Below are 24,116 nucleotides of genomic sequence, written 5' to 3' on the forward strand. Positions count from 1 at the left end.
CCCCACTAGTTGGTGTTACGCACTCTACAGGTATGAAATATCATGACAGATACTATCTACTGTACACATTCATGGTGCCTGTTTCCTGTACCATGACCATGAAGTTGACACTCATTTTTATTAGTAATGTTGTAAAGACCTTTAAGCCCAAAACATTCATTTAGTGCCAATACAAGGTCAAAATTTCTGTTTGTCCAATAAAAAATACCTGTACATCAATTAAGATAGGATCATCTCAGCTGTATTTTGTGTTTAGTGTTAATTAACAAATGTAAGAATGCTAACATACTAAACTAAAATGGTAGGCTGCATATTATGGTTTCCAGGCATCAGCACGTTAGTATTGTCACTGTGAGCAAGTAGGCCTTAGTGTTGCATGCTGATGTTAGCAATTAGCTCAAAGCACTGCAGTGCCTCATCGAAGCCTAGAGCTGCTAGCAGGGCTGTGCTCTCCTTATTATGTGAATGATTTAGCTTTTTTTTTTTTTTTGGGAGCACTATTAGTCGTCTCATGTTACTTAAAGTGCTGATAGCAGGGCCCTTTTTAGCAAATGGTGCTGATTGGCATTCAACCTGTAATATGACCAGACCTTGTAGCAGCATTTTGTAACTCTTTACATATTCTCCTTGTATTTTTTTCTATGCACTATTCAATTATTCAATAAGATTGTGTATAAAATTCTGTTGTTTAGGCTAAGTCCCCCTTCATCTGATAAATGTGTCTTATCCAGCTGAGTGCCAGGGAACAACATGAAATCAAAATCTGAACGTTACATATCCCTTTGTTTCTTCTAGCTCATTTATTTCAATATGTTGAAATGCCACCACAGCTGCTCAGCTGAAACTGTCACCTCAGCAAATGCTTCATTAGAGGTCTCACCTCACTGAATGTACTCCAGCATCCATGGCAGCGCGGTGGTGTGACTCTTGGGAATGTGTGTGTGTGTGTGTGTGTTTGACAGAGAGTGACAGAGAAAATATTGAGAATTGACTCTACTAACACTTCCATCTCCTCAATAGTACTATTTGGACAACAAATTAAATTTGCCACCATGTTATGTGACACCAAGAGCCTATCACAGTGTTATGCTCTACAGACAAAACAGGTCCCAAAGGCTATTTCCAGATAGACGTGCCTTATTACCACAAATTGTGTGTATCTGTGAAAGGGGATAAAATATAGTAGAAACAATCATTCTTTTTCAGTTTGCTGTGTTTATGTGTGTGTGTCAGTGACAGCTACATGCAGCACAGAAAAGCATTGCATAATATATTATAGTGCAGAGAATTCTGCGTAGTCATCACTGCCAAATCAATGCAATGCACTTTACAGATTACTAATACTGTATGAGTCACACCACTTTGTTCTAGCTAAAAACACTTGGCCATAATACAATTATGGTGCTAACAACAACAATTTGGCTTATACGTTCTTATAGGGCCATATTTTAAGTTCTGAAAACAGTTGGCTTAAATCCAACTTACTTTAACATCAAAACAGTGGTCTCATCTTGACCATATGATCATTGGTATATAAACATGTTGAAGTGGACGAGCAGATTTAATTGCATTAAAATGTAAGCAAAGAAAACATTGTAGGTCCAAGCTCATCCCAACAACATACTTTGGATAATAATAATAATACTATTTTTCATGTTTGGCCTCACTGCTGTGCCCTTTACTTTTTTATTAACCTGTTGACCCAACATAATCAGACTCATATACAAAATGAGGAGCCTGTTATTTCCACATAGTTTATAGACCAAGTGTTTTTAAAGCAAATACTCAATATAATTAAAATAATATGTTATCAGCAGCATCAGCAATGTCTGCATTCTTCTTGTGCAACAAAGTGACAAAAAAGATGTTTCAAAATATTGTGTGATCAATGTGAGTGGAACTGGAAATATGCTGCAGTGAGGGAGGTTTTTTAGTCTTTTATTATAAAACCAAAAGAGCCTGTACATTACGCATAATATAATTGTCATTCTTGTATATAATCCTATTCAATAAGGCTTAAAATGAATACTCTTATTGATACAGCTATAAATAAATATCATAACTACATATAAGTTTGAGCCTAACTGGCCCTGCCAATATTTATATTCACAGAATACAGTCTGCGGAGCAGGTCAGGGGTTGGATAGTCAGCTCCTGGTTTGGGTGCGTGCGAGGAATGGGACTGAGCGTGGCAAGTATTTCACGAAAGTAAATAACACTTTCCACTCTTTCAATGAGCAAAATCCATTAATGTTCTCTTCCGCCCTACTGCCGTGAAGTGACGGAGACAGAGATGCACCTCCAGAGTGAAGTTTAAAGGTTAAGACAATACTTCCTGTCTTCCTGATAGTGAGTCCATGTGGACTGACATCCTGCCACACCTCCTGGTGGGCAACGGAGAAACATGAGCACACAGGGCTTCAGGACTACTGCCACGTCACGCCAAGGGGATGGAGACGGTGCCGTTTGCTCGACTGCGGCTTCGGGTGTGGACGCTGGACTCTGTGAGTTCCTCGCCGTGTTCCTCTGACTTCTTGTCTGCAATATTGGCCAGGAAACGCAGCGTGACCGAGTCCCACTCTTCTGGCAGCAGCAGCAGCAAGAAACCCAGGCAGATGATGCAGGTGGCTGCCAGACGCACCACACTGAAGATCACCTCGTGTTTCAAAACATCCACGGCTACAGCAGGTAAAGAAAGACAGGAACAAGAGAGGGAGCCGGAGAGCAGCACAAGGAGAGAGGGTGAGGAGGAAGGGAGGAGGGAAACAAAAACAAATTGAGATTAATTACATAAAGTAAGATAAACCACAGGACACTGCGGCTGTAGGGGATGAGTGCGGCAAATGCGGCTTATAATCAGCACAAGCGATCCACTTCATCCTCTTGTGTTTTTGCGGTCTGGAGCCCTGGGACAAGTTGGCGTAACCCACTGTCCTTCATACAGTCCATCGTGGTTAAAGAAAAGAACTTGTCTGCTGGCATTTAGTGTCGCCTTGGCAACCTGATCCTCCCTCAGCGAGAGAATAGTTGCAGGGTCTGTTGAAGCACATTGATGATTGGGTTTCCAGGATGAGAGAGGCAGGCTTGCTGTGTAATCTGTTTGCCTTAGTGGCCATCAGTGCTGACCTCACAGTACAAAACCACAGGACGTGTGGCCACTTGCTCTCATTTCATAATCATTTTAATTTCCACCATAATTATCAAGTAGAAACAATCAGCCAATTGGAGGTAATACTCAATACGTATTACAGTAAGAAACCCTACCTGCATTGCCCGGGACACTGAGCAGCGTCCCTATAGAGATGAGAATTGGGTAGGTCAGCACCACACCAACATGGACCAAGATGTTGAACACTGTAGGGGACATGAAACAAATGTATATTTATGAGTAAACTAAATATCTTTGGGTTTTGCTTGTCAGGCAGACTGTGTACTACAAATAAGCCAGCTTCTCAATTTTCTATAGAGTTCTATCATGTTGAGTTATGCATTTTCAGATGCACAATAATGTGGCAGAAACACATGACAAACCACATAGCAATCACTTACTGTACGAGAAGTATATCATGGAAAGTAGCTTGCAAGTGCAAATGGATGTAAACTATGTGGAATTTTTATTTGAGAACCCAACTTTACAACCACACACCACATAGCACTTGAATATAAAAAAATGACTGGCTAACTTATTAAAGCAGAAGTAAGCAATATTTTTGTGTTAATATAAGTCTTGAATAGTTCTATCTTCCGACAGCAATCACTTACATAGAGTGTTTGGACCGAAACACGGGTCTCTCAATCACTCTGCTCTGCTCTGAGCCGAGGAGAAAACTTTTCTTGTATCCTACAGTTTTTATCCAATGAGGAGAGAGAACGGCATGCAGGGCTGTGTGTGCAGCCAAGGGATGCGCCTGAATGTGGTGACATAGGGACGAAGACCAATCCATGACGAGGGCGGGGGCTGCTAACTCCATCGGCTGACAAGACGTTATGGTGCGTTCAAGGCAACCCGTAACTCGTGTTTTTCCGACCTGTGAAGTCGTACCAGTTCGATCTGGTACGAGTTCACGGGTCGGAAGTTACGAGTGGCCGTTATAGTGACTTTCACAGGTAAAACAGGTCGGAAAAACACGAGTGGGTTGCCTGGAACGCTACAAAGTCGTAAGTCGTGACTTGAAGCTGTAATTTATGGTTTCAAAAGCCTGCCTGGAACGCAGCATTAGCCAAAACGACCGGATTGCTTACTTCTGCTTTAACCTAATAACTAAATCAATAATGAAAACAGCTGTTGCAGCCGTAAAATTAATTCATATGCTTTGTTTATGGAAACACACAGTAGAAACCATGGTCAACACACTCCCTCTGGATGTATGTGCACTCTCACCCAGCCACAGTCCTGCCAGGCCACACATGTATCCCCAGGGCAGTGAGGACAGCGAGCCCCAGTGCTCCACCTTGGTGAAGTAGAGGATGAGGGGCACACAGGAGATGAAGATGAGGTTGAAGAAGCCCATGGTGGAAAGGAAGTGAGCCACCTCTCCAAGGTTGGCACTGCCTAGGAACATCTTGAACAACACCTGGATGGAGAGGAGGCAACAGTCAAGTATGTAAATTTCAAAAAATGTTCAAACAAAGGAGCACTTCGTGGACTCGTTGTTTAAAAAGAGGTGCTCTTTGGAAAGGGATCAATGATGTGAGGAAACAAAAGAAAAATTCCAAGGCACTCTCTTAACTATAAAATGCCTTTATTAAATTATGGCATGTCAAAAAAACTCCCTGATGAAGGCTAGACGCCGAAACGCGTCAGAGTTTTTAATTGTTATTTTGACCATGCCATAATTTAATAAAGGCATTTTATAGTTAAGAGAGTGCCTTGGAATTTTTCTTTTGTTTTCTTTTGTTTCCTCAAGTATGTACATTTACTTAAAGGCCAATGCTGGGACTTCAAACTGTGATACGCTGAGCAGTCTGACCTTGTATAGAGCGGATGTTGAGGCTGAACCCACAGCCAATGCCACACCCACAAAGGAATCACCATGGAAACCATCTGCATAGGCCATCATGACGATACCTGTGATAGCCATTATGGCAGCCACAATCTGCAGGTGAAGATTAAAAAAAGGCATCAGTGACAGTTCCTCTCAGAGGAGTGATAAACTGTCCTCAACAGGATACTGTAAGTTGCATTGTGGGTGTTTTCATACGGACCCGAACGCCCATGAAGCGATCCTTGAGGACGATCCAGGACAGGAGAAAGACGAAGGCCTTGTGGCAGCAGTAGAGGGCAGACACGTCAGTGGCGGTGAGTTTCTTCAAAGCCAGGAGGTACAGGTAGTTGGTCAGTGTCCACAGGATGGAGAAGGGTGCTGTCCTCTTTACAAAAAGCTTGAGAGTCATCCCTTCCTCCCCAAAGAGCCTGCTGCACTCCCTGATGGAGAGATCACACAGGAAGTCATGTCACCTGGGTTCTTCCTCTTTTGTTTGTTTTGTTTGAGGATGGAAATGTTGGTTGCTTGGTTGCCTGGTTCCTCATGGACAGTCAGGTGGTTTCATTTTGTTACAGCTGAGCGTAAAAGAGCAGCCGGGCCTCTGCGGGGGCCACTAATGAAGCTTTAATGATCAACTGGTACCAGACTTGATCTTATACTACTTGTGTTACAGTTTTTCTCCATTGGTTTGGCTCATTTCTTGAAACAGAAATTACATTTTCAAAATAACATGGACAAACCTCCAAACCACTTGTTCACAACAGAATTGAATTTCTCATTCATTTCATCAAATTGCAAATATATAACCCTAACTCTTTACAAATGATTAAGTACAGATAGCCTGCAGTTAGCACAATTTCCAAGTGAATAGATTTCTCAGTCTAATGGTTGTTCTCTCCAAAACATGTCAGCATCATTTCATTGTACAAGTCATCACATGCACAATAGTCTGTTTTTTGTCAAATTGTCAAAATTAGTCAAGAACAGTACAGTAACCATTGTCAATGAAGGACTGGGCTAAGACTGAGAGGTGGACATGAGGGATATTTCAATGGTTCTCTGCCATAGTGACAAAACATCTCAACATTTTGACTTGCAGTGCTTAAACAACGCCAAAGGGATGATGCATTTTGGGGGCACTGACTATTTATATGAGAAAGGAATTTAGTTTTGACACATGAGTGAACTGTTTTGGGAGAGATGTGAGCTTTTGCAAGTGAGCTATGGTGTTGTGCTGAACTGTTAAGACTGTTTTGCCAAATGATCTTAGAGTGTTGAGAATGTCATTTCTGTTTCAGGAAATGAGCCAAACCAATGGAGAAAAACTGTGAAGTGGGAATCATATTGATGAATTGTGTTTCCTCTCTGATGAACTGTACTTTATTTGGCTAAACTTCAACATAACTATCACATAATTTCCCTTTATTTTGGTGTCTGACTTTTAGTGACTTAATTCCAGCGTATTTCAGTAGAAAAAACCCATGTCAAGTATTACGTATTACATTTTTCCTATTTTGTTGAATTACAATTTGATTTTGTAGGTACATTACCTGAATTTCTGGATGGGGGTCTGCTTATCCCGTGTGGTGACCACATGCCCAGAGTAGTAAATAGGGAAGAAGAGGATGTTCCAGTTGCTGCTGAACCAGGAGATGAAGAAAGGACAGGAGAACGACTGGAAGGTCAGCTTCACCACCTGAGTGGTGCCCACCCAGGAGGACGACACACACAGCACCACCAGAAGACCACCCAGCACCTTTAGCACTGTGTTGGTGCAGCCTTCGTAGGATCGGCTCTCTCCGCTGGTCTCACTGCCCGGTGTCTCAGCGTGAGACTCCGAACCATCCTCTCCTGATGAGAGACAACAGGAGTAAAAAGGTCATGTAGTTTCTCTGCACATGGATCCCACGTCCTGTACAAACTTTAATAGGCACCACAAATATAAAACAATGTGTTGTAAAAAAATCTTTGTAGTACTATGTATACGCTTAAATGTAGCCCACAGTAAGACTGCCATGCTGCGGTCTTGCTCATAGACATTTATTGATCAGCCGTCCTTTGTGATGACTACCACAGTTTGCTGTGGAGGCACTAATGCATGAGGCAAAGCTTTGTTTAAAACGTGTCGGCATCTCAGAAATAGCTTTGTTGCTAAAGAAAGACACGTCAAATAGATGATCAACACGATAGATAGATAGATAGATAGATAGATAGATAGATAGATAGATAGATAGATAGATAGATAGATAGATAGATAGATAGATAGATAGATAGATAGATAGATAGATAGATAGATAGATAGATAGATAAGATGTGTTAACCGTGCAGTAGTATAAGAGAGGTGCTGTGTGTGAGAGTATTTCCGGAGTGAGCTAAGATCCGTTCTTTACCTTTCAACAGTGAGATCAATTTACACCAGGGCAGGAATAAAAGATGACATGTGCTGGCTGTTTCCTCCCTGTGCTCTCTTTGCCTGCTCAGCATGTGACGCTCTGCCATTTCCACCATGGCTACAGATACTGGAGCCCTGTGAGCACTGGATCTTGTATGTCCCTCTTTACAGCAGTGGATACATCTCAGGAGTGCTCATTATTGTATCTGTTAGTCTTTTGACCTCAGCAGGTTGTTAACCAAAGACCAAGGAGGTAACATCACTGAAATGTATCATGGGAGTGAGTTGTGCCCCCACTAAGTAAATAGTAATCCAGAAGAAGGTAAGAAAAGACAGCGTGACGGCGCCTGGTAGTAGTGAGATGAGATGCAACTACAACTTCCCTGTTAATTGGCAGAGGAAAATGCCACCAATCTTTCACATTGTAAGTCAGGGACTGTCACTGGAGAGTCCTGCCAAACATATTTGATAAACCTAATGAATACATGAGATCACTGCTGGCACCCAGGAAGTGTTTTAGAGTAAAGTGTTGGCTGTAACTGTGATACCCCTGGAGAGGTAAATATGTGTGACAGTGCGGTGGTGGAGGAAGGAGTCAAAGTTTTAACTTGAGTAAACAGACTAAAACCACAATGTTAAAATGCCCAATGTAATGACATACAGTGACAAAAGTGATATGGCTCAATGTTTCTGCAGAAAACTGGCACCTATGATTGATGTATACAGTAGCATTTTAATGTTGCAGCTGGTTGGGGTGGATTTCCAACTACTTAGCTATCATATAGTTTAGTAGTAGTAGATAAAAGGTTTTGAGGAAATACATTTTTGACTAAGATTTATATTTATTGAGGATTTTTCTTTTTCTCATATTTGTGATATACTTTGGGCTTCAAACCCAAATACAATGCAATGTACTTTTACACTCAACACAATATGTTTTATGTAAACTAATTTAATTGATTTCATACAATATAGTGGAGCAAAGAGTATGTTATTGAGCTGTTGGAGTTGAAAGATAAAAGAGCATAAATGAAAACACTAAAGTAAAGAACAAGTTTCTTACAAAAGTAGCTACTAAAGTACCATACTTGAGTAAATGTGATTAGTTTCCAACACTGCGTCAGTGCAGTATACTGGTTTTGGGTCTGCCCACACTGCAGAACTAAAATTTCCCACTTGCACTAATGTTTGAGGCACGAGCCCAAAAATATATCACATTTCAAACTATGCAGAGATGAAAGCCTTCAGCATAGCGGGTGATGACTCCCACACATCACATCATACTCTTTTACAGCTCAGTCCATTAGTGAATATCACCTCAGAAATCTTCCAGGTAAAATGTTTCACCTTAGAATACATGGGAGCAGAGCTACAGTATGTGGTGAAAGCAAAATGTTTAACACCGATACCAATTCGTTTGTACGGGCTCATCGAGGGATTTGGTCTAATTACATTCTGTCACAGCAAGGATTCTTAATCAACCTAATGAGCTCGGTGGTTTCTAACTGGAAAAGTGAGATCTGATATTACTGGAAGAGAGAAGCTGCTCTTTTATTCTTTTTGTCTTCATGTCTGCTTTTTCCTCATCCACCGAGCGAGAGAGACGGTTTTTGTTTCACATCACTGACAAAACCTAAACCTTTTAGTGTTGGATACCGGCTCGTCTGTACTCAAGTGAAAGCCACTACAGGCTGATCTGGTGCCAAGATGCAGTAATATTATAACTCAACCATTCTCCTGCCTCAAGAAAACGGCTTTTCAGGCCAAACTGTGTGCTCACAACAGACAGTGTTATTGCTCATTGTTATTGCTCATTAACAATACTGGTAAACAGAAACTTACAAAGGAGAATCAGGGATGTTTCTTTTGATAGGTAGTAATCATATTTGTTTCAGATGTGTTTTCATCAAAAAAGTTTAAATATAGGCTCTCCACATATACAGCTAAATATGAACTATAACTGCTTATAGTATCTACCCAAATGTGAAGCAACAGCATAGCCATGTTATTAGTGCTATAACAATAATAAATGCAATACATCTAGACTAACTGAAATGTATATTTCCATAGCTTTAATAGGGAGTTAGCTCAACATAGTTTCAAGGTGGTTTCAGAGCATTAACATTATACCATTGCATTACCACACAGTGCTGCAAAGTATCCTTCACTACTTGCACCCATTAACAGCGCTTATCCTCTCTGTGTGACGCAGCACGCTGCTCAAACCTCACATTTAAATCCATTCTGTGTTTTATCCTCACCACTGACGCCACACGCCACTGACATTGATGGATGGAGTCCTGCTGAATCCAATCTGAAGCTCACAGTCACATCTGCAGTGCTAGGCAGGCTTACTACAGGTCAAACAGCATGAAGCCTTTACCTAAATTAGGTCAGACCATGTGCAATGGTTCTGATGATACTGATGAAAGGGTGATTCGTGGCATCTCCCTCTAATCTCTGTTACAAAAGTAAAGGTGTGTGTGTCGGGGGGTGAGGTGAGGGTTTAGATGAAGTGGAGGCTTTAAGTGATGAGGAATGAACAGATGTGAAAGCAGCTGAGCTGGGCTTGTTTGTTTTTTTTTTTTAACATCAGTGCTGGGCCACACAGGGCAGCCAGAAACAACCAAACATATGCTCCTGCTACAACTACACTTCCTGTTGACACATTTAGCTTCTCAGCCATGCCAGCCCAGCAGGAAGCTGAAATGATACTAATGTGTTTCTGCACCATCCCAAAGCAAAACTGGAGTTAAAGTAAAGTTGAGAAGACACCGTTCAACAGCTGGCCTTTGCTTCTTTTTCAAAGTTGATGCAACACACCACAAACTAAAGTAGTTAACATCAACGTCACACTAATATTTCTAACAAATACCTGTGCTCACACTTGCACATGGAAACAACGTCATCAGAGTAAAAGTAGCTCATGGTTTTAAGCAGCCAGAAACACACACACACAAACATACAACACACACACACACACACACACACATGTACAGTTTAGTATAAATGCCATGCTGGGCCTTTGGTTCTTTAAGTTTACCTTCAGAGATGGGGCAGGTCAGGACCTGAGTGCTGTACGAGCTGAGAGGAGCCACTCGGGCTGAGTGCTTCTTCATCCTCCACTGGGGGCACAACACACTGTCCTTCCCTGGGAAGCGTGTGTGGTGTGTGTTTGTGTGTGTGTGTGTGTGTGTGTGTGTGTGTGTGTGTGTGTGTGTGTGTGTGTGTGTGTGTGTGTAAATGTGCCTGGGCTGCTGCCTGCACGCTCAGCAGCTCCTCCTGCTAGCTCTGTGCATCCTCAGACTCCTGACTCCTCCGCTTCTTCTTCACGCTCTTGGTCGCCCCCCTCCTCCCAGATCTCTGTCAACTCTTCTTCTCTGTCTTCTTCCAGCACTCCAGTCCTGACTCTCCGTTTCCTCTCCTCTCCAGCCCCGAGCCCTCACTGGAACTCTCTCTCTCTCTCTCTCTCAGTCTGGATAGTGACACAGCTCAGTGGAGAAAGCTCAGTGAAAGTGCAGTGAAGTGGAGACTCTACTGTCTCACTGTCATGCCGTGATCCAGCAGTGCCACTGTCTCCAAGGGAGACTGAGCTTCAAGTGTGTGTGGCATGGCGCAATCACTCCCCTCATCTCTCTCTATCCTCCTCCTACTCCTCTTTTCTGTCTGTCTCACCAGCTTTTCCCCTCCTCTTCCTTTGCTCCACAAATCAGCAGCTTTGTTTGGAAGGTAACCAAGCAGCCCAGGCTAATTATGCTGCGTTAGCTGCTGCCCCCTCCTTTCCTCCATCCTCCTCCCCTCCCCTTTCTACCTGACCAGGCTCTCCTCACTGCTTCCCTCCTTGTCTCTCTCTATCCACTCTTGTCCTCTGTCTGCCAGTGACTCTCTCTCTCTCCTCTTGGCTCATCTCCTGCTCTTCACTACTCCTTGAGAGTCAGATTATTAGTAGAGCTCTCTACTGTTGGCTTCACCACTGCAATATTAATCAATTGTGCTCCGAAAACGACAAAAACCGTTGCACCCACGCTACACATGAATACATGACAACTTCATAGATGTTAATTCTGTTGCTCACTGAGGTAATTTTAGTGCCCTCAGTATTTAGAGGAGAGATAAAGAAACCCTCTCTACCCACACAATCCTCACACCACTACTGCATGTCTGCACACCTCCACTATGATACGCTACGCAGATGAAGCCATATTGCACACAGATTGCATGTAGGAGATAATGGTCCAAATGTTAAAAGGAATACATTACCGTACTTATTCTGAACCAGTGTTGGTACTTTACTGAAAACTTAACAACAGCATTTACAACTTTGAATCAAGAATTCATCCAAATTATCTTAACCACCCCGTGTTATTTACTCAAACTAATTTATCTGAGGAAGACAAAAAAGGAGAAGACTCCTTAGAATATAGAGCAGGTTACACTGACTCTCACTCCTTTTCATTTTGTCAAAGTAGCCCTCGGTGGAAAAGTTTAAACTATAGCCAGCAGAACATGGTTCCCCCTCAAAACATTACAGTTCACCACCAACATCTTATGCAAAAGGGTTTTAGAGTTAGATTTGGCAGAAAACACTCTTTGAAGACGCTCTCAAAAAATCAGAGTTGCAACTAGGACTTTGTTACTAAATCAGCCCTAATCTGGATCACAATAGTCCTGAAGGTGTCCTATGATATTTGGCAAAGAGATATTAGCATCAGATCTTTTAGGTCCTGTGAGTTGAGGGGTAGATCCTACATGGATCAGACCATGACATGCTGTCTAGATGCTTGGGGATTTGGAGGTCAAGTCAACAGCTTGAACTCATTCTCTTGTTCCTCAGACCATCCCTTGAAATGCTGAGAGAGAGGCCACAGATAGGGGTGTAGTTGGTCTATAATAATGTTTAGGTAGGTTGCATGTTTCAAATTTACATTCACAAAAAAGCCAAGAACAAATGTTTCCCAGCATAGAATGGCCTGAGGCATCACACTGCCTCCAATGGCTTGTGCACATCCCATAATGCATTCTGTTGACATCTTCTCACCAACGTGATATCAAAGAAAGCACAAATCATTAAACCAAGCTTTGCTCCATAGTGATGCTATTTCTAATGCTGACATACCCACTGTAGGCACTTAATTCACTGGGCTCGATTTAAGCTATGAATGGTGCATTTCTCTATAAAATATTTACATTGTGATGCTGCTATTTTAAAAAGAGTTTTCAACAGTTTTACATCATTGTTGCACAGTCATGGGAAACCCTCGTGTCACTTGAGTCGGCCTCTGATGTTTCCATCTCAAGGAAAGCCCTCCTACCCTTCTATCTTGAGCTGTGGTTTATCCACCATAAGATTTAATGGAGCTAAATGTTGCTTGGGCCTTTACATCAATGACATATCAGTGTGCGGTCAGACACATGAGGCCTCCCAGCCTGTAATACAATCTTAATATAACCTATGCTATGCAGTGTTCACGCTCTCACCAGTAAAATCAATACTAGCCCAGCCAGGAACAGCAGCACTATGACCTGTGAAAGAGAAAGCACTAAAAGTAAACATGCAACGCAGTAATAGTGCAGTGGCCTTTTGTTTAAGGTGGTGGTGAGTTATATTATTACTAAATTAGCACTGTTGTGCAGTCACACTTGCTCCAGGATCTCTGTCATTATATCAGTATCACTCTGAGCCCCTCCCTTCTCGTCTGTCTCTAGTGCTCATCACCAAAGATCTGGCACTTGTATAGAGAGAATAGCAGATCAGAGTATTTGTCTGTGCATTCTTCAGGCTGAGAGAGAGGGAGCAGAAAACAGCAGAGTTCTGGTTGGGCTGTTTGTTACAGTGGGAAACTGCAGAGCCTCATCCCTATAACAGCATGGTGATTTATTTGTTTGAATGCATAATTCAATATTGGCCTGACACTTTGAAATAGCAACATTTGTTTTAGGACAACACCATGGTATACTTAATTTCATCACCCAATGCAATAGAATGAGCGCGACCCTAATGCAAATGCATTAAGTGATGTCACGAGGTCTGGTCTTGTTTAAAATGTTGGTGCATTAAGTGTGTGAGGCGAGCGTGGCTGAGACTGTTTGGTCAGGAGTAAGCAGGGGATGAGCTGGGGGTATGGATCCACCGAGACAAGGAGGGTTAAACTTAAAAATAGCTTTGCTGATGAGTGGAGCCAACAGCTAGACAGGGAGGGGACTGAGAAACAGCCCAGTCAGCAGAGCCTGGGATGCTAATCACTATCAGATTAAGAGAAATACCTGGACCACGGGTGCATCAGGAGGCCACAGTTCAATCTCAAATATTGGACCAAGGTTCTCAGGAGATTATTTCTGCCTCTATTCTGTCTTTGTGCTGTTTTTAGGTATCTAAGTTTAGCTTCAAGCTGCAGTTCAATTGGCAGGATAGATTCACTTTTCCACATCCATCCAAGGAGGAGGAGAGTATACAGCACTCATTTTCAATTACATTTTCTATCCTTAAACTACTTCCACAGGCCAACAGTGGGCTATTATATCCAACACTGTGAACCATAAACTACAACTCCAAAATAATCCACCAACACCTCCCTAAAGCAGTTTGAATGAAACCCAAACATCACAACCTTGTATAACCTAGCTAGGTGTACCTAATAAACTGGAAATTGTATAGTGTAGCTATATTAGCACAATGGTGCAGTTGCATCACAGATCAAAGCACAAAATGATACAGTGTCCTTCCTGTTTACCTCCATAGCAACAGAGGGTCTCCTGTGCACACTGATGCTCCAAACCCATTCAAGCTCTTTTGTCATTTAGATTAACACATGCTCCTCAGTGTACGGTACAAGGCTCTTTGTCTTAGCGCGTCTCTATTCCTCATCTCATCACATCTCGACAACGAGCAGGAGCAAAGAAGAGGGCTGAAGGACGCTGAGTGTTGCAGAAATGGGGCCTAGGCCGTCTCTGAATGAAGTTCTGGTTGGAAGTTGTGAATCCATTCACTGGATCTCTTCAATGCATCAACCAAACTCCAAGTAGCTGGAACATTGGAAGATGAGGACACCTAGTGGTGAATATGATGGATTGCATTCCAGGTGCATAGACAGGGGACATGATGATAAATGTTTCTACATAAGACAGTTACCACTCCCATCCTTAGTGGTGTCTTGTTATGTGTATAGCCCCAGTTTGATGAGATGAGGTCTCGCTACTAAAGATCTTACCTCCAATATCAGTGAATGCAATTTTTATTGATGGTTTAGCTGTTGAAGCATTAACAAAACTCCACAGTGTGTCGCTGTAAACAGTTTTATGTGGCTTGTGTCTCCTGTAGAAAGTGGTGCTGATGAAAACTGTTCACACTGAGGTCTGCAGGTGACAGGAACAATATTGGAAATAGCAGCTACAGTAGATCAGCCTGTCAGGAAGCCCCCAGTGCCTTTCTAAGTAATAGATGCTGTATTTCTTAACCATTTCTTCATTTATGGGAGATGGCAGCTTCGTTCTTCACCCAGAGACCAACCAGCACTTCCGCGTTAGAGTGATACGTGTGCCAATTTATGACAGTTTGATTAAATGCAACTTCATTTAGCAAAAATGCCCTTGATATTTTAAAACCTCTTTGACTTTCCCATGGGTGTATATTGGATATTATGTTTTTTTTAAACTAATGGGGTGGGTTCAAGCTGAGCAATTTCTTTAGGCACTAAACTGGAACATCACAAACCCGCGCTGACACAATAAAATGTGAAATAAAGTGTATTAGTCTCTCCATTATAATTTATACATGGAAGTAGTAATTATACTAAGTAGTAAGTACTCATGTTTATTACTGCCTGACATTTCAGTGGAGGATGTGGAAGGTCACTTTATTGTTGTTGTTGGATTAATAGACCACACGGGGGCAGTGTTAGGCTTCTGATTAGACTGTTGGCATAGTTGTTGCTTACACATGTTGTGCTCTTATATTATGTAATATTACTTTTCCCAGAAAGTCTTAGCTACGAGGAAAATTGCTTCGGCCAAAATATTTATAAAACCAACACACAGCACTATAATGCACGGCTGGCATCACTGTGGCATGAAAACAGCAGGTTTTTTTTAACTCCTGGGGAGAAAGATTTTACCCATTAGATGTAGGGTGTTTCTACTCATTCCCAGGAGCATGTAAGAGTCACAGCACTGCAGGAGTCATTCAAGCAAAGCTCATATCCCATTCGATGGTGGGTTGGTTATAAATAGCACAGAGTGAACAGGCATGGGAACGGGACAGTCCAAAATAAGTGTATGTGCGCACAGAGTGACCTTGAGGAAGAAAGTGAAGATTCACCTGCTGTTAACACCGGCTGCAAATGATTTCCAACATTACAGAGTGAAAACAATCAGTACAAGCATGAATGGGTTCAACAGCTTGTTTATCTTCTCTATCACTCCACACGTTTGCTGTTATGCCTGTTCCTTCATAATTTGTGCGGTTGTCTTGCTGTGAGGCCAGCGGTGAACAACACAGGCAAGGCGCTGAGTGGGAACACCACAACAAGTACCTGTCATTCCTCCTGTATAGGAGCATGCCAACACTATACAGACTTGCCCTTTTCTAGCAAATTATTGTAATGGCTTTCCGGGAGATGCTGAGAAAGCTTTTTACTGCACACACCATTGTTGCCTGGTGTAGCAGGAGCCAAACGGGTGCTGTTACTTTTCTTTTTCTGATTTAAAGTCAATTCCACTTTAGTTTTTCTCTTGTGCACACCGTAATTATGCTCTTATTTACAAGTGGTGCAACAGGAGGTACTGTACCTTCCTTATTTAGAACGGCTTTTACCTTCTTGCCTTGTCCCTGCATGTACACTGTACATATCATAACTGTACAACATGTATCACATCTTACACCCTGTCACCAAATGTAGTCCAAAGTCCCCCTCAGAGGCATTTTCTTATTCCACACAGATGGCAAGAGGCAATAACAACAAACTGGCAACAGGATCTTACTAAATATATCATTACCCCATAGGCTTGGCAGGATGAGCCTATGTTCTATTTACGTGCTCCTTTGTCTTTGTCACCCTTTATGGAAAATGATACTCACCAGCTTGAGGGCCACGTGATTCCCAGCACAAAGTTGACAATAGTGTAAACAAAACTAATAAAACTAAGTGTTATGCTCGCAGGCAGTGAGAGAACTGTTGAGAAAGTGACGTTTCACATTTGTATTTCTAAGAATTAGAAACATGCAAGAGGAAGACGGGCCTGCAGACTGGCAGTAAGAGCAACATCAAGTTTAATCGCTGGAGTACCTTCTGTTGACTCTGGCAGAGGAAATCAGCCGGTGGATAGATGGAGAAATGCGGGGCTACAGATGGTGTATTTTATCAGAGGCAGGGGAAATGTCTCTCAAATCAAATAACCCTCCACTCGCAGATACACTGGATTATATGGGTTTGGTATCAGTGCTATTACAATCCACACCTGCTCCTTATAACTGAAATTACATCACAGACAACACCACATCTTTCATTTCCCTCTCTCTAGCTACAGCAGGCATGGAGACGGGACAGATAGAGGCCAGCATATTAAGAACCTGGGCCCCCACTAACGATTACTTCCACTATCGATTAGCCGGCCAATTACCATTAAGCTTAATCAATAAGTCTTCAAGTCTATGAATTTACATTGAATGTTGGCGCCTATAAAAACAGGAAATGTGCTTATTTGTCTGACCAACAATCCACAACATATATTCTGTTTATTGTGTTATAGGACAATGAAAAGCAGCAAATCTTCTCATTTCAAGTGTTAAAAAAGTGGATTATTTGTTTGTTTGTTTTTATTATAATTTTTTTTATAAAGTACTGATATTCACAGACTGTATCTTGGCCTCAGTGAATAAGAAAAAAAAATCATCTCATCACCTTAAACTAGTAGAAAGGATGGTGCCTTTTTTCTGGTAGATGATTTCAACTGGCCTCTGTGTTCATGTTACATAAAGTTGACAGAAGGCAGTTTAGTTTGTCAAATTTTCACTTTCAGTACTTTCCTACAATTGTTAATTTTTTTTCTTTCATTATTCTGTTTCAGTTTAAAGTTTTGGACGTCTCTTGTAAATCAGGTATTCTTTCCATAGATTCCTCTGGACAAATAGATGTATTCTCAAATGAAATCTGATTGCATTCATGGTTAATCTACTGCAACTGTCAGTCCTAATAAACAGGAGGCAGTTAATGAGAGACAGACTCATTTCCTCTTCCTTGGCCTCAATCTTAAAAATCCACTGAGGTCCTTTCAGCTCATCCAACAGGGACTCAGCTGGAACTGTTCTTGATTGAATGAGGCCCTATCTGCATACTCACTCATTTCCTTTGAGATTTAAAACAGGTTTCTCAGAGTAATGTATTAAGTCACAGAGTGCCAAGGTTCAGTGCAAAATTCAGGAGATGGCTGTCATAACATTGAAAGAACAGTTCACTCTTCGTCATGTATTTCTAAGTCATGAATTTGTAGTCAGGCTTTTATGTAAGAGCCAGGGGGAGATGTTAGGGAGTTTGCGTGACAAGTCAAATTCATGTGAGGTGATAGGTGAGATATCGATGGCAGTTTTCACTTTATATAACAAAAGTGCCAGTTATTTCCCACCCTCAGTGAAACCTGCATGGTCACTTACGTAACACAGAGGTGAGGGTCTGTAGCTGCCCTGCTGCTGCAAACCCCGTAAAATCCTGCTCTGCACACCTTGCTTCATTTCCATAAAGCTGCGTGCACACTGCACAGCGGTGCAATGGTTGCTCTTTTTGTCAGTTATAGTCCCACTGGCATTGACCACACTGTGAAAGACCTGGAGGGCAAGATTGTAAAGATCACCTCCTCATATAAAGTGCATCATCAGCTCTATCCTCCGATCATTGCCGTTGTCTTGGTGTCAGCAAAATTCAGAGCATTGCTCTACCAATCACAACCACATTGACATGTGAAAATTACAGAGAAGCTTAACGTGCTGAAGCCACGGCCATATCTCAGGAATCTCAGGAAATAGATGGCAGCGTCCACATGCATCATGGGAGCAGCTGCTCTATTTGTCATCTGGGAAATTGGTTGTTTTAATTTGGAATCCAGAACGACGCTGCCATGTAAATGACTGTTTGCAGAGTTTCATCCATATGTGTTTGATCTGGACAACATTAGGCCACAGTTTAAATAATTAACTCTGAAATTGAATTTGAAATGGCAGCATAATATTTTGCCATGTAATTGCATTGCTTGATAGTGTGAGATTTGTTTAATATTCTCTCTCTTTCTCGCTCTGAGTGTGTGTGTGTGTGTGTGTGTGTGTGTGTGTGTGTGTGTGTGTGTGTGTGTGTGTGTGTGTGTGTGTGTGTGTGTGTGTGTGTGTGTGTGTGTGTGTCAGAGATGGGTAGGCCAGTGCAACCCTCCAGCCCCCAGCTGATAGGGACATTGATTGACATCATGCTGCTCCATAATGGCCCATAATTAAAACCCGGTTAGCTGAATTTGCATTGGCGGATTTTTTTTTTTTTTTTCTTCCAATAGCTTAATTAAAATGAAAAATGAAAACTAATTTGCAAGGGAGGAAGATTCGTGCATTATTCCTCGACACACCAGTGGCGCCGTATTAACAGCGTCTCTGTTTTCCTTATCAGTAAATCCCTTCATGCACACGTTTCTCATCATAATCTCGTTAAATTGTGGTCTCTTTAATTCACGCGATCTCGCACCTGCCACAGAAATGCGTGTCCCTGTCGCACCCACTCATGATCCCTACCCACCAGCCCACTTTGTTTTTCTTTGCATCTTTTCACTCACTTCTGTGACTGGAGTATCCCGGGTTGTAGCCGTAGTAGCCGGTGATCCTCAGAATCCGGTCCTCGATGTCGTGCACCCCGTTGGCTGTCACTTTGGGGGGGCTGCCGTCCATTAAGACGCCGCTGCTGCCGCTGCCGCCACCGGTCGGTGTCGTCTTGCCCGGCAAGTGTGTGTTCTTCAGGGGCTCCAGCTGGATGCAAGGCTGGTCTCCACTCTCCAAAACACTCTCGGTGCTCATCATCATGTTAGGTCCGAGCGGGCAGAGATGAGAAGAGACCGGGGACGAGCCCTGATCATCGGCACCATGCGAGACCCTCGGGGCTGCATCAACAATTAGCAGGCAGGAGGCGGACATCCAAATCCTCATTCACATTCCTTCAGTGATGCTCCCAGACGCAGAGCAAGGTTATCAAACTCCAGTAACCTGGCAGACGTGAGACACTAGGGGGCGTGTCACTACTACCACATGCTTCTTATCAGTATTCAATCAAATAGAGAGTTGGCTGTGGGGAGCAGCAGAGGAGCCAACATCATAAACACAAGCCCCTTAAAGCATTGCATTTGGCAACACATGTGGGTTCTGTTAATACCTATTTATGATATTAATTCCTCTGTGGGTTTTTAATTAATAATGAGTCACCTGATGCTATTTTTTACCCCCTTTGTTTTTACTGATGCAGCCAAGTAGTTTTCTTGATTGATTGTTTTCCAATAACAATGCTGAACACTCTGAGGTCCTTTGACTTTAAAGTGACCTTCACTGTGATATTCCTGTAATATTCGAATTAGATCTTGATATTTGATTCCTTTTGAAGTGAAGTTCCTTTATCTAAAATAAGCTTCTCTCTGAGGTAGTCCTACTTTTATTTCCTTTCACAATCAATGAAACATAATATGTCCAAAAATAAAAACAACACTGTGCATGTCTATGTCTATTCTGAGGACAGAAAAACCAAACACGACTGACTACCTGCAGGGATGAAATAAGTGTTAACCTTTCATTCAGAAATAGCCCAGTGAAGTGAAGCACTCAAAAAAACACTCTTTAAGACAGTATTTTCAGTGTCCATTCTCGTGCTCTGATATCTGTGGACTCATGCTGGACCTCTTAGTGATGCCTCCATTTGTTGTTCACAATAAAATATGTATTGTGCTCTTTGAGAAACACAGGTTTCTCTCATGCACTGGTTCACACTCCCTTCTACATCTGAATGTGGGCCACAAGTGTTACTTCTATTTTCAGCACTGTTTTCCTTTGAGTATAATAAGTTACAGATTATGAAGTTGGAGCACATTACTTTATGGCATACCATATAAGGTTTTTTTATTTATTTTTTTTATTATTATTTTCAAGCACTTATAACGACATGAATTTTATTCTAAAGGTAAAACCCAGAACAATCTCTTTTCCTCAGCTGGCTGCAGGTTCTTGTGCTGGCTCGGGTAAGCTCGCCTCGACTGGATCCCCCAGCTTGCAGTTGCTGCGGAAAAAAAAAAAAAGAAAACCAGAAAACTGGGCTCCAAATCCAATAACACAAGATGCAGTATTGCAGTGTCTCCCCGATACGCCTCTTTCCAAGTCCTCCACTCTCTGTGTTAAATCGATTCCCAGTGTGTGGAGAATTTGCGCCCCTGTTGGCATTGTTGTGCAGACACATGCTGGGGTTTATGATGCCCTTGGACGCCAGAAGTGCTTCCTCCCCCTCTCTTACTTACTAAACCAATCTCCACCTCATGTTCTTTTGTTTCAGTTTGTTTGTGCTCCAAAGCACTTATCTCACACATTCAGTTCAGGGACAGCTTTGTGGCTACAACAATGAAATGCCAATGCCCAGAAAGTTTCTCCACGCCTTTTGAGAATTGCTAATTTATTATTGGACCCTGTCTTACAAGCCTGCGCAGCTACACTCCAGAGAAACTTTTCTTCTCTTCTTACTTTTGTTGTGCTGCTTTACAGTCCTGTGTACAGTAGTTCATAGCAATAGAAAATGTAAACAGCACAACACTAGAAGATAATGTGTTGGTTGCTCTCTGTCATGTCTGAGGTACTCGTCAAAGTTATAATTTTCCATCAGATGCAGTGCATTAAAAAAGAGTTTAGCATGAGAAAATTGCTCTCTGACAGCAGAGGGCTCATTAAAAGTCTCTGTAGCCACATTAAGAAAGCAATTTATGCATGAGCTGTGTCATTGTAAGTTCTGGCTTTAAATACACATTTACTGTATTGTATTGTAGTGCGTTTAAGTGTCATCCTCTGAGCAATATCTTGAAAACTATCATGAAGGAAAAATCCTCGCATCCTATTTAATATCATGCCTAATTGTCCCCCAGCGGTGTGGATGGAATGAGTTTGGCTTCAATCTCAGACAACATGATTAGCATTCAGAGTATCCCCAGACAGGAATGCTCTGTGCATGACAATTGTCTCATCTTTGCCTCTTTTTCTTCTTCTGCTTCAGAAGAATAATTCAAAGGGCCTCATTTGAAAATGCCAATTATTCATCAGATCCCTAAACATTTCTTTTCGCTGTTTTTGTTGTTGTTGTTGTTTGTTTTACCTGTGGCATGACAAGAGATTTTCTGCTTATTCTGTGTAGTAAGTGAGTGTTAGGGGATTAATCAGATGAGTTTGACCATAACTGCCTGACTGTAATTGCTCGTTGACTCTTGTCTTCGGTGCTCGTGGTAGGCATCCAACCATAAAACACAATCCTCTGCCTAAGTGGAATAGAAGGACACAGAGGAGACAATATGTCCCATGTGACTTCATCCCAGTCCAACCCCAGCGCACCAGCACCCCCCATCGAGGCCCAGCAAGTCACCTTACAGATCAGTGACCGGCTCCCCTGCCACCTGCTGTATAAATATTCAATGTGCACTAAAGATAACCTGGCTCGTGCAGCGGAGAGAGAGAGAGAGAGAGAGAGAGAGAGAAAGAGGCCTGTTCGGCAGAAGAAGGGGTTGTCATTTGAATATAGCGAGCGCTACTGTGTCTTCATGGTGCGTTGGCCTGCAAAGGTCAGGTTTAAAAGCTTGGTAAATATTTAATAACTTTGATCAGCAGGTCTCTGAGGTAATGTATGGCTTTAATTACAGAGAGAGAGGAAAGTGAGAACAATGAAGAAGAAATAATCCTATTAGAGCTGATTTACAGTATGAATAATCACATTTTTAGGCAATGAATGTGTGATCATGCCGGAGAAAAATGTGATATTTGTCCTCTTACAATAGAGGCCATACGCTTGCCAACAACAGAGTGTTAATCTTGCTTTCTCTCTTTATCTATTGTGGCTGTGCTCAAGATTAAATATCATAATGTCCCTTGAAGCCTGATATGACCTTTCTTTGTTGTCTCCATGCAAAGAAAAACACAGTCACCTGCTTGTGAAGTATCACACAGCATTGAAAGGCCTATAGGATTTCCTCCTCCTCCTCCTCCTCCTCCTCTCTTCAGCAACAAAAGTTGATTCGCCTCGAGGAGGCAATTGGCGAACAAGTCTGCTTGCTCTCTTTGCCATTCCACATATAAATAAAATATACAATGACCAGACCGCATTTTTAAAAATAGACGATCCACAGAGCAAAGCCTCTCTGTCATGCCAATTTGCCGCCCAGCCATGTTTCATGCCTCTTTGAACATGTTTTTATAGAGAGGTAGTTAAACACTGTATATGTGCAGTAACACTACAGACTTAAAGTGCTGCGTGTCATCACTGTCACATGTCCTGAACATCATTCAGATTCATTTATTACAGTAAGGACTGCACAACAAGTCGGCAGAATTTGCTTTTGGACGGAAGAGCATAATATTACAGCACATAGTTCTGTGTTGGCAAGAGACAGACAGTAGCTACATCAACATTACATGCAGACATTCAACATAGACAAAGGTAGTAGAGGTGAGTAGAATTTAGTGACCTAATGGCAGTGGGAAAAAGCTGTTTTTGAACCAGGTTGTTTTTGTCGATGTGGATATAGCAGTTGGAACAGGTGGTTAGCTGGGTGTGATGGATCAGAAATGATCTTATGTGCTTTTGTGCGTTTATGGTAAAATGAGTCAGATGATGGGAGGGGGATGCCTGTAATTAGTGATGCTTTTTTAATGATGCGTTGGAGTTTACTGCGTGTATGACTGTCCAGACTACCGTACCAAACTGTGATGGATGATGTGAGGATACTTTTAAGGAGAGCTGTGTAGAACTGGAGGAGCAGATTTGTTTTACTTTAAATTTCTTGAGTTGCCTGAGGTGGAATAGCCTTTGGTTGGCCTTTTTGATTATGTGACTGGTGTTATTGCCCCATTTCAGTGTGTTGCTGATGTGAGTGCCCAGGAATTTGTAAGAGTCTGTGATTGTGATGGGTTGTCCTGAGATATAGCATATGTCCAGCATTTTATTGAAGAGTTTGACCGGGTCTATGGTGTTGAAGGCAGAACTAAAATCCATGAAGAGGGTGCGGGTGTAGGTGTTGGGTGTGTCCAGGTGCTGGAGTGAGCTGTGGAGGGCCAGGTTGACTGCATCCTCGACTGATCTATTTGGGCAAAGTGGTGAGTGTCCAGCAGGAGGGAGGTGAGTTATTTCAGGTGGGGAGAGGATGATGCGTTGACATTTTTTTTTCATAACTATGGATGTTAGGGTGATGGGGTGGTAGATGGTTTTATTGGATTTTGTCACGGGGATGATAATAGAGTCCAGAACAGTACAGTGACGGAGCATGGAGTTGAACAGCTTGGTGAACGGTGGAGCGAGTTGTTCTGCACAGTGAAACAGTGTAGCTGGACTCACACCATCAAAAACGGGTGTAGAATTTGTTGAAATGGGGGGGACTTATTGCTGATAATTTTTTTTCCAGAAGTATTTCCCATACTGTGTTTTTGTTTTCCTGATGGCTGATCTGAGTTCTGAATTTGCAGTGTTATATAGTTCCTTATTTCCACT

At 42.2% G+C, this 24,116-nt stretch overlaps 1 protein-coding gene across 2 annotated transcripts; it reads right to left on the reverse strand.

Annotated features, from left to right (window-relative positions):
* Positions 1 to 1,922: 1,922 nt before the first annotated feature.
* On the reverse strand, positions 1,923 to 20,777 carry slc35f4 (solute carrier family 35 member F4). 2 transcript variants are annotated; one of them, XM_085767796.1, is made up of 7 exons: positions 19,180 to 20,777; positions 6,536 to 6,836; positions 5,206 to 5,425; positions 4,971 to 5,096; positions 4,382 to 4,574; positions 3,265 to 3,354; positions 1,923 to 2,679 (listed from the first exon to the last, which is right to left on the reverse strand). In XM_085767796.1, exons 1-7 carry the CDS (start codon positions 19,544 to 19,546, stop codon positions 2,438 to 2,440), a joined length of 1,539 nt encoding a protein of 512 aa, XP_085623922.1. In that variant the 5' UTR covers positions 19,547 to 20,777; the 3' UTR covers positions 1,923 to 2,437. The 2 variants fall into 2 exon arrangements, with proteins under 2 accessions (XP_085623922.1, XP_085623923.1); XM_085767797.1 differs by lacking the exon at positions 19,180 to 20,777 and adding an exon at positions 10,421 to 10,563 and having other exon boundaries at positions 2,305 to 2,679.
* Positions 20,778 to 24,116: the final 3,339 nt, after the last annotated feature.

The sequence above is a fragment of the Trachurus japonicus genome, chromosome 22 (assembly GCF_045865225.1).
Source record: "Trachurus japonicus isolate A0001 chromosome 22, Traja_1.0".
NCBI classification, from domain to species: Eukaryota; Metazoa; Chordata; class Actinopteri; order Carangiformes; family Carangidae; genus Trachurus; species Trachurus japonicus.

What these genes read in the sequence shown, in the direction of transcription:
- slc35f4 (XM_085767796.1), bottom strand. Translation starts at nt 19,546, where the DNA reads ATGAGGATTTGGATGTCCGCCTCCTGCCTGCTAATTGTTGATGCAGCC. An exon ending in ACCCCCATCCAGAAATTCAG is followed by an intron (nt 5,426 to 6,535) that starts GTAATGTACCTA and finishes TCTCTCCATCAG; the next exon opens with GGAGTGCAGCAGGCTCTTTG. An exon ending in CAACATCCGCTCTATACAAG is followed by an intron (nt 4,575 to 4,970) that starts GTCAGACTGCTC and finishes CTCTCCATCCAG; the next exon opens with GTGTTGTTCAAGATGTTCCT.